The 17,080-nt window shown below is 30.9% G+C and overlaps 1 protein-coding gene across 1 annotated transcript; it reads left to right on the top strand.

The window, feature by feature from the left end:
• The first annotated feature begins 2,004 nt into the window (after positions 1 to 2,004).
• LOC142331940 (cytosol aminopeptidase-like) lies at positions 2,005 to 15,673 on the top strand. Its single transcript, XM_075377992.1, has 10 exons — positions 2,005 to 2,079; positions 4,369 to 4,487; positions 4,993 to 5,325; positions 7,339 to 7,441; positions 9,157 to 9,337; positions 10,627 to 10,773; positions 11,957 to 12,148; positions 13,896 to 14,045; positions 14,398 to 14,474; positions 15,337 to 15,673. Exons 1-10 carry the CDS (start codon positions 2,005 to 2,007, stop codon positions 15,565 to 15,567), a joined length of 1,608 nt encoding a protein of 535 aa, XP_075234107.1. The 3' UTR covers positions 15,568 to 15,673.
• The last annotated feature ends 1,407 nt before the right edge of the window (positions 15,674 to 17,080 follow it).

Below are 17,080 nucleotides of genomic sequence, written 5' to 3'. Positions count from 1 at the left end.
TAACTTACAAGGGACGTAACTCAGATGAAAGCATTTCCTATGAATAATTTTATTTGTAATGAATAACATAGGTATTAAATAAGGTATATTCCAAATTTCATCAAAATCGGTTGCGACTCCCTTATATATATATATATAATTATAATTGTATATAATTACTAATGTTTTATGATGTCCTAGATCAAGAGTTATTGAAAAAATGATGTGTACATGAGCATTTGATTTGACATTTAGTTGTTCATACTGTTGCTAAGAAAATTAATTTAATGGACAATTTAGTTTTTGAAAATTTATATTAACACAATCTAAAATGTGTACTTAATGAAATTCAGTAATTAATAATTGTTCAATGTTAACTAGTGATAAAAAATAACTTCAGTTTTGGCGTTATTGAATTGTCTCATTATTTAAATTTTCTCTAATGCCACAGATTACTATTATTTGGTGATTCAGATGTATAATTAATTACTTTCAGTTCATAATTTCCGCGTTTTTGTAATCACAACCACTTTTTCAGATTTTATTTTGTATTAATTTTGTGAGTCTGCTGCGATAGATTTTTTATCACCCAGGATCCTGCTCTAGATCCACCTAGGCAAATGAAACGGTTTCTTTTCTGTCTTTTAGAGTTGAGTATTCATCCCTACTCCTGATAACATTTATATATCGTATCACCAATAAGAATAAATTTTTTTTTTTTTTTTTGTATAATTTAGTGTTAACTTCAAAGACACATTAAAAATAAAAAAGATCTTTAACAATTAAATGAAAAATTCAATAGGATTTAATCCGCGCTTTCTGAGGTACGTATCACTCGGGTAGCGTAATGTATCAAAGCACAATCATCAACCTTTACTAAAAACCAATGGATCTGAAACCAACGTGTTTGGGATATTCTGTCTCAGCATTTGAATCAATACAGAATTTCCCAAAATGAATAATTTCTATATTATTTTGTTTAAGAAAAAAATCAGTAATTTTTTTATAAGTTTATCGATAATCTGTTCTAATAATTTCTAATTATTATTATATTATGCATTTTTAACAAAATATAATACTTGAGAATTACAACATCCAAAGAAGAAGAAAGTACCGTCATCATGTCTCATTCGTTTATTGTTTCAACATTGGCTTAGCAACAAATGACAGTCTAAATTTCATATTCACACTCTAAATTACCCACTTTTTTTAAACATGTTTACCTTTAGAATTCATCGCAAAATTTACAGTAGATTAAAATCTAATAATTATTATTCAGAAAATAGGATTCAAAATTCATGTACTCAAGTAAGTTTTTTTAATACATTAAAAATTTTACATAGTGAAATAGGGTGATTGGTTTATGTGGTGTTGGATCTGATTGTACAACATATTACTTTAAATATTTCAATTGCGCTTTAAAGCGTAAATTTAGGTTTTAAACGGAATTTTCAATTTAAAACGTAACGTGTATTCTGAAGTTGGTAGCTGTCGTTTAGTTTGTAATAATAGTTTAAACGTTTTACTATCAATACTTTTTTGAAGGTATGTAAAATATTTTAATTAAATCTACCAATTAGACAAAAATGAGAAGAGACCAATAACTATTACTAGAATATAAGTAATGAATTAAGGGGAATTTGTCCCGCCTGGATTATGATATAGTACCAATCTTTACGATTTTAGTGATAAAAATTGTGATTAATACGTAAGCTGTTAAAACAAGTGTATTAGTATTTTAGAGAATATAGTTAATTTTATCTGTACGTTATTTTAAACCATTCCTATAAGTTAATTTAAAAATTAAATTCCTTAAACGCAAAGACAAAGTATGGCATTAAAAATTATTCTTGAGCCGTTTTCAGAGGTATCGGCACCGTCCGTAGTAGAGAATCTATCATATTACCAAAAAATTACATAATGCATAAAATAAGTATATAATGTCTAAAACTAAAATGGTTTTAGCTTTTAATATTACTTTTGTATGAGAAATTACTCCTAAAAAGTGAAATGAGCCATTTTGAAATGGCTTGTGTTTTTCTAATCACAAAAACACAAGCCATTTCAAAATGGGTCATTTTGCTTAAACAGCCTCAGACTGTAAATATAATCTTCACTGATACAGAAAGTAACAGTGAACTTATGTTTACATTGAATACTTTACAGAAAATTGATTCTTAAAAATAATAATCATACAAAAGTCAAATCCCTACCAAAGACAAAATTACAAACATAATTAACTGAAAAATGCTACTATTCGCAAAAAGTACATAACCTATCCTATATAAAACACCTCTTCCTTAGGGGTGTGGTATACCTGTGGTTGAGATGACTGTATGAGACTACACTTCATTTACATTCATACATATCCTTGTTCATCCTCTTAAGTAATACCTTAGTGGTTCCAGAGAGCCTCTACAAAAACTTACAAAGCAACCTGCACATATTGTATATACTGATAAATTTTAAAATCTACAAAAGTGTGAAACTAAACGATAAGTATATAACTGCATTAAATGCCAAAATCTAATGAAAAAAAGAATGTCATCACCTACTTTTCAGATGCTGTAAACAAACTGCATGCAGTATACTTGTCAGTTAGCGTTATGCACTGAATTTTGAAAAACAACATAACCTAATGTGATCACTATTACTTTAAACTTTTGTTTGTAATGGCAGTTTACAATTGCACAAATCAAAAAAATGGTGAAACTGAAATAGTGTGGAGAAGACAAAATTAGGTGGGATGCTGACAGGTACTACATGACCAAATTAACATTGCAATACAAATATAACTTCAATCTACGATATAATCTGAACTTCATCTTAGTAGTATTTAAAAACATTTTTACCTTGCTATGGTTTTTACATAGTTAAGTTTTCCAAAAATGAGATGAGATGGTACTAGTAAGCTAAATTTAGTAACTGAAAATTCCATAAACAATTAAAAATTAAACATCAGCACTGAATAGAAGAATTTGTAATAAACAGGTTATCTTGTTAACTGGTGTTAAATCTTAGGTCATATTTCTGTATGCAGTGTTAGTCAAGCTGCAGGTAGAGCTGCTAGCAGAGTATGATCAGAACTATTGGATCATGTTTGTTTTGATCAGTTCATGCTTTTGTTTGCCAAGAGCTTGTCAAATGTTGAAGGCCGATTGATTGGATGACTGTATTTTGACAGTAAGGTGCTGCTATATTAAATCTTATACTCCAATTAAATGAGTTGTCAGTGTGAGGCCAGTTCTTGATGTACTTGCACTTCATTTAATGCATACACAATCATTATCTGGTGATTTATTTTGTGTAATAAATGCTATAATTATAATAAAGTATAGACAATGTATACATTGATCTGATATTGCAGTGTACATTACAGTAGCACATAGACTATATTGTTTTGGGTGATTGTGACTGAAATTTAAATTATAATTGTAGTATAATAGCTCTTTACTGTAGTACAGCTCTTTACTATCTTTATATGTTGGCGATTCATCTAGATACTTTTTTAAAAGTATAGGAAATTTGTATTTCATAGCAATTTTCATGTCTGCTTTTCTTATAATTTCCTTGTTTGTGGATATTCCTTTTCAATTCCCATGTTATTTACTTGGAATCTAAGCGTATATGCATTAAGTTGCATGAAAATACTTGGCTTATACAGTGTGATCGTGCACATAATTTGTCACATGTGACTTGTTTGTGTGATCGTGCACATCAGCATATAAAGTATTTTGCATTTTTGTGCCTAGACTCCAAAAAATGGGTGGGCCTGATTTTTTTCTTTTTTACTAAACCCTTCACAGACTGGCACACCAGTGAAGCGCTACAAATTGCATAATTATATACTTTTCCAACTTGATAACATACAAGATGGAAACAAGGAATTTTCAGGAGAATGTTTACAAGCAGGGGGGCTACAGATCTTTTGAGAAACATTCTCAAACTTGAAGTCACCCAGACAACTAGTTCTGAGGTTTTTTGAAAGGATGTGTGTATCTAAACATGTTCTTAATAGACCTGCAGCAAGCGATTACTGTATAGATGGAATTTCATTAGCCCTGATGTCCTCCTACAAAGGGTCAAAAATGTGAAGGGTTAAGGCACCTGCCTTCAGGGAAATTGCCAAAATTTGCTGTAAGACATTAAAAAATATCTGGAATTGGAAGTGTATATTGTAATGATGTGCAAAATAAAATCGCACTGTATGTCAAATTGGCATTACTGCTTGTACGTTTGACTGCCATTTTTTGGTGTATCCAAATCTTTGTAGGTAGGTTAGGGTAGGATAGGAAGAACATATGATTTTTCTTTAAGAGCTCACTTGTCCACAACTATTTGCTTATACATAATTTTCACAATCTTTTCTAGATCTTTTTTATTTTCTAGTCTAATACAGGATTGGTAGTAGGAGTTTATGATGGTTCTGATGGTAATCAAGAGTTGACAGAAGCCGGTGAACGTTTAAATGAGCAATCAAATGGCATTATTAAAGAATTGGTTAAAAAGTAAGTTTCTTATCAATATTATAGATTTAACAATTGTTTAGTTTTGGCTAAATTTTATAATTTAGTAGTAAACCTGTACAATTTACATTAGTTCTTACTGATGAATAATTTCATGTGGAATGCAAAGAAAAATTATTGGAATAAAGTAATAAGTAAAATATTTACTTAATAAGTAATAAGTATAATAAAGTAATAAGTAAATATAAGAAATTATTTTTGTTTGGATTGCCACTAGCAGCACTGAAGCCATTGTACTGTTGGTGTTAACCTTTTGCAGAATCTTTGTGATATGTTCAATGAGTGTATAAATACTGTTCAATTTTGCTTACAGTACAGTAAGTTGCTGATCTTCAATTAACCAACAACCATCTAAGTTGTATAAAAAATTAATATATACAATCTACTCAAATTAATATACAAATCTACACAATCTAAATTCATCATTTTACAGGGCAAATGGCCTGTTAAATATTTTTATTATATTGTATGTATATACTTTTTTCAGGCAGCACATACCCCTGGGTAGAGCTGAAGTCTATTCAGGCCTGGGAATTTTGGGATACAATCATATAGCAGTAGCCTCAGTTGGCCCAAGAAATCCTAACAAATTAAACCTATTTGAGCAACTGAATGAAGAAAAAGAAAACATTCGGGTTGGTATGGCAGTTGGTGCTAGAAGAGTTCAGGATGAAGGTGCCAACAGAATATATGTTGATGGAGTCACTGTACCAGAAGCAGCTGCTGAAGGATCTATACTGGGTACTTATCAATATAAGGCTAATATTACAACTGGTGACAAATATAATCCAACAGTCGAATTGTATGAACATGCTGATACGTAAGTATTTTATTTGTATAAAATTAATGTTATTTATGCACATGAAAATGAATGTTTTAGTATTACAATTAAATGGCTTATCTATTTTTAAAACCTTTGGTTGATTTAGTAAGGTTTTTGATTGTTAGGCTACCTACCAGGTGTGTAAATATGAAACCGTAATTTTTATAGAAAATACATGTTTATTGTATGAAAATGATAAAAAATATATTTGAAATATTATCCACAGATAGCTATACATTTTTCTCATCTGACAATTTATGAATTGTCATGCCAAAAAACTGTTGCCTCTTGAGGAAAACCAGTCATTGGGCCATTTTTGTACATTCATAAGTGAAGCGTTGCACAGTCATCAATGCAGATACATACTGCATTGGACGCATGGCAAATGTGCATTGATGACAATCTGAACGCCTGTCATTTCCTTGACCAGTTTTGCCTGTGTATGATGGTTCATTATCATGAAGCAAAATAACTTTGTTGCCTTTTTTGATATTCTGGTAGTTTTTCATGTAATGTTTAATTCAAATCTATCATCTGTTGTTGGTAGCGTTCAGTATTAATGGTTTTGCGAGGTTTTAGCAGTTAATAGATCACACCCTACTGATCCCACCAAAGAAAGCATAGTCTTCTTTCCATAGTGATTTGGCCTTGGAAGTCGATGTCGATGGTTTGCCTAGAGTTACCCATGATCTTTTTACGTTTTGGATTCTCAAAATATATCCACTTTTCATTTTGCAAGATCCATCTTCGGGATCTTTCCCATGGCTATCAAACATATGTAAACTGTTTGATGTTTTTTCAGTTGTCTTTTGACCACTTTGAATTTTTTAAACCACTCAAAGCATTGATTTACCAAGAGAATGCTCACCATAAGCTTTGGTAAGAAGTTAGCGTAGCGATTCTGCAGTAGTTTTCTTTAAATAACAAAATCAGTGTTGTCTGGAAATTGTAGTTTGTAGTTATTACTAAACTTGACATGTTCAATGCATAATTAAAATTATGCTGTTTTAGGAAACTTGTAATATTGAACTGAAAATCTGTCGCTGTAAAAAAAAAATTGTGCCAATGATGGGATTTGATGGCAACTACAAATACTGTTTGATGGTGACAGCTAGGGCCATCTATGGGCAAATCCTAGTTTCACATTTACATACTTGCTATGTACATGCCATAACAATTACACTTACAAAATTAACAATGTGATCACATTAGAATTTTGAAATGTAAGAATTTACATGCATGCAGGGCGACAATTCAATGTGCCTGAAATGATCTATATACTAATGTTGATCATGTTGATCGTGACTGTAACAAATTCACCCACAATGTCACAGTATATTGAGGATTATAAAATGTTTGTGCACTTGACCTCCACTCATTTCTTCCTTGATTTTTAGCATCTCTAACGTGAGGAAATTTTACTTTCAAAAAAAATCCCCAGACCAGTTTTGGAGTGAAGGATAATTATAATGAATAATATTGACATTACTTTTGTACAGGCATAAGTGAAAGTGATTCATGCTTTTGCCATTACTTCCTGATATATTCCTTGTTTTGTGTCCCTGCTGTTAAGCACGCAAGTAATTACTAAAAAAAAAAACACAAGTCAGTCCAACAGTACTATTTCAGAAAATTAGCAAATTACCTATTAGGGAAATCACTAAATATGTTGGGAGTGCTAAAACTTAATGTTTAATAACCAACCACTGTTTTTTTAATGTTTCAAATTAGTCAAAAAATTTTGGTATTGAAATAAACAAGGCATTTCATAATTATGAAATTAGTTCGGGTTCAAACTCATCAGAAAGAGTGGGAGAATAATATTTCAATGTATAGTAGTAATGTAGCTCAAATAGTAAAACACAATACTTATGAATTGCTTGCAAGGGTTTTTCTTGTAAAGGTTTTTACTGTAGTTATTTGCTATTCTATACTGGTACCATTTATTATCCTAATAGAATATTGCAAACTGATAAAAAGGATTGAATTTGTGAATGCTTATGTTTGTAGCACTTCATGGGCAAGTGGAGAAATCAATGCAGAGGCACAGAACTGGGCAAGATTTCTATCCCACGCACCACCTAATCTAAAGAAGCCGGCTCTTCTGGCAAATGCAAGTTTTATAAATTTCATATATTTGTATTTAAATTTTGATTTTATTAATCTTCACATACATAATCCTATTAATCATCTATAAAAAATTCATGAAGAATGCAAATTTGAGTCTTCAAAATAGGATTAAAAAACTTAAAGGGAAAGAAATTAATTAGCTTATTGGTACAGATTGATGGAAAATAAATTTTCTTTTATTTCAAAGACAATAAAAATTTGTTAGTGAACCCTCCTGCTTTTGTTAGAGCTTATATATAGGCTGTAACATGAAACACCAAATTTTACTCAAATTTGGTACTAAGATCTGCCTGAAAATTATCAAAAAATAAATTTTTGGATAACACTTATTACTTTTTTTGAAAAGTAATGAAATTGGCTGAGTTATCACATCTAAAAAGGCTGATTTATGAACTGGAACATCTCTAACAATTACAGGGCAGGGAATAAGGAAATTCCAGATAAAATAGGGAACAATGGAATAGAACTCTTAACCAGAGCAGAAGATTATAAAGTACCTGGACTTATAACCTGCTTTTAAGGGATGTTAACAAAATTTAAAAGTGAAGAGTGAATTGAACTGATGCCAGGAATCATGTACTACTGTGTCAGTATCAGTACTAGCACAACTAAGTTGATTAGATACAAGAAAGTATTAATTATATTATCAATTTTATAATCAGAAACTTACCATTTGATATTTTTGTTTTTAATATTATATACCACTATTTCTGTGGTCGAACAGTAAATTATATTAACAGAATAACTGTTAATTAACTGTTAACCTGTTATTCTGTGAACAGAATAACCTGTCTAATTAAGACATTTTGTTGTACAGGGTCTGGCATATAAATCTGATTTTGTAGTAATTGTGTTGGCACCACTGTCAATGAGGAGTGTTGTACATAGACAGGTCTATTCATGCTATTTCAGTAGCCAGTATGTGGTGGTCAGATGAACGAGCGTTTGTGAGTGAAGCCTATTTTAAAAATGACTGTTATTGTAACAGTGTCTTTTCGCAGACATTTCAATTTAAATTGGATGTTCTGCGAGAAACCTTTCCTGGACATTTGATTTCCCAATTTGGCGACATTCCTTGGCCAGCGCGTTCAAATAAAAAAAAAATCTAATTCACTATAAATTGGAAAAATTGATCTTTAATTTGATATATTAAATGTTTTAATAATATGAAAAACTCAGTTTAATTATTATCCCTCAAAAATAGTCAGGTTTATATGCCGGACACTGTATATTTTTGTATCAAAATTGTATTATCGTTAAAGATTTAAAAAACTATTAATGGCTGTTAGACAGTGGCTGTTTCTAAATAAATGAACTTAAAACAGAAAGGACAAAGTTCAGTATGGTAAGCATAATTTTTGTTTTGAAGGCTTTGTAAGATGAAATTGAAGAAAAAGAAATTGGGGACATGAGAGGATAAAACGGTCAGATTATCCACACTAGTAAACAGTACCTTGACAAACAGTTAGTACATACACTAGTACATATAATGATGGAAATTCAGATGTTAATGATTACTCTTTTTGTGCACAGGAAAAAATACTCTGCTGTCCAGTACTCTAATGGTGTACATTTTGAATATACAGTTAAAAATTAACTATAATTTCTAGTCACCTGTAAAATCATTTTGGTACAAACTAATTTTAATATGATTTTCTTTTTTTAGAAGTGTTAATTTAGTTTGACTTTTGTTAACAGGAAATAATGGAAAAACTGTGTAGGTATGATATTCGTGTTGATTTACGTAATAGAGAGTGGATGGCTTTAAGAAAAATGACTGCAACTTTATCATTAATTAAAAGTTCATGTGATCCCCCTATTCTTGTTGAATTAAGCTATTGTGGTGATGATCCTAAAACCAAACCGATTGTATTAGTTGGTACGTCTTAATATATATATAGATTTGTATAATGCATTTAATTTTTAAATGTGATACTTAATAGATTAATGCATATTTTTAGATTAAAAATTTTAGCTAAAGCTGAACTGAATTCAATTCCAGACAATGTAAACTGTTCAGTTGAAGGCAAAATTCATGTAAGCCCTAGAACAAAAATCATAAGCAGCAACTGCTAGCAGGCAGATCAGGGCAATTTATACTGCTGAACACAAATGCAAGCAAGCTTGTTAAGTAGTCTACAGTAAGGCCATGAATTTACTTCATTCTGCAAGACATAAATAGAGCGTTTTTCAGTCCCAAAAAGGTATTCTATTCTGGAGTTTGATTTGATTGCTGTTTCCCCAGCTACAGCTATAATTGGAAAGAAAGAAATCAGTCTTGAAAGAAAAGTTTTTGCAGAGTCAATTGCCCTTGAACTTGTCTCATCTTAACTTTGGACCTAATTGACAAGATTTTCAACTTTCTTGAAATCCACCTATATTTCACAGGTGCTAAGTATATTTCACATGTTTAGCAGTTTACAAAAAGTTTGACAAGTTTTGACAAAATTTAGGTGTTTAAGAGGACTAATGACCACTTCAGTGCTGTGATGGAGGTATGATTTGTTTTCGAAACCAAATTTTTTCCTCAGTTTTAGGCCCTTTTCCAAGGGGAAGTGATATATTTTTGAAAAAAGCCCCACCCCATTTCAATCCCCATGGTTCAATTTTGGCCACTAATGAACTCTACCAAGATTACTACCAAATTATGGCAGTTTTTATGTAGTCCATTTTCCAGATAAGGATAAATGATTAAATTTTTTATGAAATCTGCCTAAGAGGAAATGCGTTTTTTAAGCTGTACTCTTCATCAAATGGACTAAATTTTGATAATTTCTTTATTTAAAAGAGGAAGTTCTGTATTTCCCAATACTTTAAGGTAACTTGTTCAGAGGTAATCTTTTTAATTGTTTAGAATTACCATGATATTCAGTTAAAAACTATTTTTGTGAGTACATTTAAAATTAGATAATGAAATATATTAAAAAATTTCATCTTATGTATAATTTCTTATGGAGACTGTTTTTGGCAATTTCTTTCAAATGGCTTAAGAATAAAACAAAAAATACAATTTTTTTGGTTGCAGGTAGTATTTTCAAGAAATCTTTATTACCCAACCTAAATTATAGATGTTTTTTACTTAATATGACATTATCAGGTTTGAGGTAGTATTTGATTAAAAAAAAATTGTAAATTTATGAAAATTTACATAAATTATATTTTTACCAGGTAAAGGGAATGTATTCGACAGCGGTGGCTTATTTCTGAAACCATACAAAGGAATTCATGAATTCAGAGCAGATATGGGTGGAGCTGCAGCTATTGTTGCAACTATGATGGGTGTTGCAAGAAAAAGACTCCCTCTTAACTTGCGTGGTATTTATAATCTAACCATTTTTATAGCATAAAGTAATGTTAATAATTCAAATGTAAGTCTATATTTTAACACTATAATTAACAGTAACTGACTATAATAATCGCTGACAATGATTGTTAAAAAATTAGCATACATAAAAATGTTTACTAAAAAATTAAAATTTTTAATTGTTACTTGAAGTAACAATTATTCAATTGTGGAAAACATTCTGTACTCGACTGCTGTTAAATTATAGTGAAAATGGTAATAATTGAAAAACTTTATTCCACTCCTTTCCTCACAGGCATAGTATAGAATAATTTATAGAATAACTGTCGGTCGAAATCTTCAAAATTATTGATTGGCACTATTTGTCCTAGAAAAATATTAATTCATCTCACTGGATTTCTTTCCCCTGTGATAAATCTGAGTTGCATATGCAATGTTTTATTTCTCTAATGTAGACAAAATTAACAATTTTTTCATGTTTACAAAGAATAGATTTTCCAGCATATGTTTTGTGGCAAGAGCATGTTTGTGGTGAAAGCAATGTCGTCCAGTGTCCTGTTACATATGATAGAAATAAGGATCTAAGTTTTCCACATCTAGATTCAATTATTAAAAAATTAAACATATAAAAAATAAATATAATGAATAAATGTGTAATGGAATAAAAATATATAAAAAATAGATCAAACTAAAATTATATAAAAAATCTAATATATATTTAGAATCCTAATTGAAAGAAATTAGTTTGACCCCCATATTAAAAAATGGAAACCTCAATTTTCAGTGAAACCACACTTTTAAGAACATCAGACACCAGACTTGTGTTCAAAACAAAACTAATGATTGGCAATCCACATACACCTTTATTTATACTGCTGACATGTGCAAAAAATGCAAGCAGACTAAATTGCAATGGAGCAAGTATACACAAGTTGGTCATGAACTCGTACAAGCTTGTTCATACGTGTTGCTATCAATGCAGCTAAATAAACTTTCATTAAGATGGGGTTGAGGGTCATATATATAATGACCCATAGTAAAATCTATATATATATATTTTACTTTTTGGGGGTTGTGGAGCTAGCTAAAAAGGTAGAAAATTGCTGGTCTAGATTGCAAGTGAACAATAGAATTATTGCACAATAATTAATGTTGTGTACAGTAAGTTATTTGTTTTAATGTTTGTTCTTGTAGCTGTGGTCCTTCTATACGAGACCATGCCGTCTCCTATGGGTTTGAAACCAGGTGATGTGGTTAAGAATAAACATGGAACCCATATAAGAATATCCAATCCAGATAATGATTGTCGTGTTGTTCTAGCTGATGTCATCAACTTTACAGAATATTATTCACCTAGCTTAATCATCGATGTTGGCACATTCACTAGTAAGAGTTTTTACTTTTGTTTTGTTTGTGTGTATGCAAGTGTGTATGCTATTTTATGTGTGTATCTGTATCATTTTCAAATAAAATGATACTGTTTAGAAACAAAACAAAAGTTTGTTATTAGTTAAAAACTTGTAAGAAAAAAATTACCATAGCTTATTGGGCACACTGTCAAATGGCAGTAAGCAATATGCACAGTGCTACAAACTACTAGTACCAGCATTGCTGGTTGGGAATAGTTTTTTTATTAAATACCAGTATTTGTATTGATATATTTATTTGTAAAATAATAAAAATAAAAAAAATTGTTAGCAAAAAATTGTGTACTAGATGACAATCTAGATGGCATACTAAACAAATTGCACACTGTAACCTCCATATGTAGTTTAAATAACTTCAGACTCATGTCATCAATAAATTGTTCAGTAGCTGAAAATTACTCCCCACAGTTTGGTACACTGTGCTTGATCACACCCATTCAAATTCTGTGTAATGTGGGTATAGCTTCTGAGTGATGTGGGGACTGAGCATAGTGAATGCTATTTTAAACCAATGAAACAGGTTCCTTTTTCACCTCAAAGGGCAAATGTGGTTGTAAGAGAATTCAAAACTGTATAAAATTTACTATAACTTCTGTTCTTAGTTAATTGTTTTTACACTAGTTTTTTTACACTAGTTAGTAAGTTTTTTGAAATTAAAAAAATGTTTTTAACCACCTTACCAGGAAAAATAAAGTTAATGCGAGTAGTCATGACTGTTTAAATGTCAAGTATACTGACAACATTCTCATTTTAATTTTTGACTTTTTTGTTGGTAAGATTGTTACCAGCATCTTACCAGCAACATAAAAATATATTTTTTATTGAAATATATCAGCGGGAAGACCATTATTTAAGAAAGTATGGCTTATTCTCAGTGAAGGGACCTGAAATTCTCAAGTTGTCACTTCTTTCTCACATTCTCACAAAGGCATCCAATATTCTAGGTGTTAGTGACTGTGGACTCACCCTGCAGATAGAAAATCATAGTTAAAAACACCTTTGTCAAAACACTGAAATCACCTTTTTGTTTGAATTGACTAACAAGATTTCATTACCAGTTTCACAATTCAAGAGCGTCTTGATAGATCACTAAACAACTGTTTTCTGTTCTTGTGCCGCCAATTGTTTGGGAACAATCTTGGCAGTGACAACGCATTCCTAATTTGTTGATGGCCTGCCTTCCTGGACAAGTTTAGGTTTCAGTAAATTCTTAACCACTATTAAAAGCCTGAACCATTCATAGTATAGTGTGCAGCTATAGAATATAGTAGTGTGCAGTTTATTACAGAATTTCAGTGCAATCCTTTGTCAATGTTAAGTCTCATTGTAAATCTCCTACTTTAAAGTGAAGGTTGTGAACAGACACACGCGCTTGTATACATAAAATGTAATTGACATAAAATGTAATATCTGTTAATTTATTACAACAAATATCGTGACTGGGTGATAACACTGCAGTGTTTTTCACCCAGAACAAAAGACCTTTATAAAGTTTACTGTACTTTAATTAAAAGAAAAAATTACTTATGTGATTGACAATCCTTGCTATATTTAATGTACCTTTAAACATTAATTACCTTGACAAGTACCTTTATGTACCTTAATAAATTTTCATGAGCTAAACTATAAAAGGTGCAAAGGTCCTTTATAAAATTACTGTTAAAACTAGTTAACATGGATTAATCATTTTGTTCTTTTTTTTTTAGAGTCGATAGCTCACTCTCTTGGTTTAGTAGCAACTGGAGTATTTACTGGTTCCACTGCTTTGTGGAATGAAATGCAGAGAGCAGGATTAGAAACAGGTGATCGAGTATGGAGAATGCCACTTTGGAAATACTTTAAAAGTTTGAATTCAAGTAAGAATTTTGATATTAAAATGTACTTTAATTTTAATAAATGACAGTTCCTGAATTACTGAATTCTTATAAATGCAATCTTTACCACTGGAACTAATAGGATGCATTATTGGTGTTTGAATTTTGTCTTCAAAAACAAGACAAATCAAAGGTATTTTTGATTGCAAAGAGAATTTACTATTTTGTAGGAATCTGCAATAGTTCCAACATTTACAGTTGGAATATATACAGTTCTTTCAGAATAATTAATTCTGCTCATGTATAACTGGGATTCTCTATTGAAATTTTTCTTATTTTCTTATAAAATAAAATTTATTCATATTTGCTACAGAATTAATTTTTCATTTTTTAGTGTCTGCTAGTGTTGATATGGATAATGGAACAAACCCAAAAGGTGGTGATGCTTGTCAAGCAGCTGCATTTCTTCAGGTATTTTATTTATAATATTGATAATTCTGCAGTATAAGAATAGTATTGTATAGTATTAAAAATGCTAATCTATGCAGTGAAAGTGTGGGATGTAGTCCACTTTTGTGCATCAAATTAGTCAAGTTTAATAACCACTGCTAGAATGAACCTTGCAGTAGTTGACCAGTTTGACTAAGCACCAAAAGGAGGTCCATACGCTAAACAACCTAAGATGTCAAGTTTGATAATCCAGAGCAATGCTTGGCCACATGTGCAACCACAGATGCTTGTGAAGTTCTCCACACAATTCATACTCACCAGACTTTTAACAACTTAATATTCCCTTCCTGAAAAATTTTCTTCTTGAAAAAATAGCTTTTTGACTGCTTCATTGTTGAACTTCTTGCTGTCTGTGTAAAGCCTTATTGCTGCATAGTCTTACAGTGATTGGATTCAGGCTTCAATGGTGATCCAAATTCATCAAAGGCGATAAAATGATCTGTAATGTAATGGTCTCAATTACCTTCTGCATAAACCATTCTTAGGGTTTTGTGAATCTGGGTGTCTCACTCCATCTCCAACATATATCATACTAGTGAAAATCATACTTGTTGCAAGTCAACTTCAACTGGCCTTGAAGGGATCACATGCCTTCTGCCTGAATTAAAATTTTGAGCCACTTTACTGCAGTTAAAACATTTATCATACTGTTTCACACCTGAAAATCTTTACATGTTTCAAACAGAGCTGACATTTTGAAATTGAGGTTGATTTGTGCAATGAAAATGTAATTTCAACAGTTTTTTGTTTGATATAAAATTAATAAAATACAGTTGATTGAATTTATTTAAAACTGATGAGCATTTTATATTTATAATTTCAGGAATTTGTTCCAGTTGAAGCACATTGCTGTTGCCCAACTTTTTTGCCTCATATACATATTGATTGCTTTAACACTGGATTGTTAAGTCAGACCAATGAAGAAATTGAACCTTACTACAGAGCAGGCATTAAAATGGGTCGACCAACTCGTACTCTAATCCAATTTCTGTACCATAGAGCTTGTCTTTTACCAAAGACAAAACAAGCAGTTAAAGCAGTTCACAAAAAATAAATTTGCTGGTTGTGCATCATCACTCTTTTTTTCTTTTAGAGGAATTTCCAAGAAAATACTGTACATTTTTTTTTAAGAAAAAAGCCATGTTGAACTAAATTTTTGTACCATGAAATATTATTTCACCTTATAAAATTTTTTGTATTTGTGGAAGTAAATTTTTGGTTTTGTGTTCTGTTAACATTATTGAAACACAGTGAATATTTTTTTGTGGCTAAAAATTTTTGAGTGACTTTCTGAATCAAATCACACCTGCATATTTTTTTTTTGAAATCCTAGGAGATAAATTCATTGGTATCATGTATATTTTTTTTAGTAAACTTCAAAATAAAATTGTATATATTTAATGGCAAATTTAAAGTGTTTGATTTTAAATTATATTTTTAATTACGAAGATTAAAATCTTTTTTTCTCAAATACAAGATTTTGATTTCCCAATAAAAAGTATTCTGCAAGTATTCTGCAAGTATTCTGCAAGTATTTGCCAAGAAGCCATTTAATGTAAGTCAACATTTAATGTAACTGAACAAAATAAGAAATCACAAGCAGATTGTATGTATGATATACTAATGAAAAATAGTAATATATGGTAAGTAATTGTATATGGTCTCTATCCAAATTAACCAGTTACTAAAGCTTCTGGGAAATTTCCAAATAATTAATTTTTACACTTGTAAAATTTTACACTTGCCATTTGTAATATAAAAATTTAATTAGATTCTCACATGGATAGAATTGGAAAACAGAATTTTCAACTGTTTCATAATGTTTCTCTTATGAGAAAGGGGGCTGTGCCTTATGCTTAAATTTTAATTATTGAATTGTTGTGACAGTACTACAGTCACAACTTACTGCATCTGAACTGGCCTTTAATTTGGCATGTCGTTCCATGTCGTGATTAACTATGACCAGTTGTTTTTATAATCAGTAATTTTTATAATTGAGTATGCCCCACACACGCACATGTGTGCACTATGGTACTTAAATGTCAGTGGAGTGAACAAGCTTTATTGCATACAGTTGGCCCCACTGCTTTGGTAAATTTTGCCAGCATTCCAGTTCTCTTCCTTTGCTAACATAATCTGCAAAGTCTTCAGGTAAGAACACATCCCTCCTGCCCAAGACTTCACCATGCTCTAGTTCAAAACTAAGACACCAGAAAAAATCTATTTAGTTCCACAAACAGGGTAAACTATATGTATATAAATCTAGCTAGCTCTAAAGCCCTAATGGGCTGACAGAAGCTGTTATTGAAGTCAATTGAGCCATGGTTTCTCCAGACCCATCCACCAATGTCCTCAATCTTGTCAGTTTTGCACTGTAGATTCACCTCATATCAAAAGTTTATATTTTTGGCAGCAATCTGTGGTCTGGGTTTATGTAACATTCTGTTACATCTAGGTCAATCAGGAACAACCCAGCTATCACTTTGACCACCTCCTGGGATATGGTCTGTGAGCACCTGCCACCCACAAACTGTGAATTTCTTACAAAATCACATCCAGACTTCAGC

The sequence above is a fragment of the Lycorma delicatula genome, chromosome 11, assembly GCF_047948215.1.
Source record: "Lycorma delicatula isolate Av1 chromosome 11, ASM4794821v1, whole genome shotgun sequence".
NCBI classification, from domain to species: domain Eukaryota; kingdom Metazoa; phylum Arthropoda; class Insecta; order Hemiptera; family Fulgoridae; genus Lycorma; species Lycorma delicatula.
The sequence above is the reverse complement of the archived record's forward strand: the minus strand, read 5'-3'. Positions and strand labels throughout refer to the sequence as shown.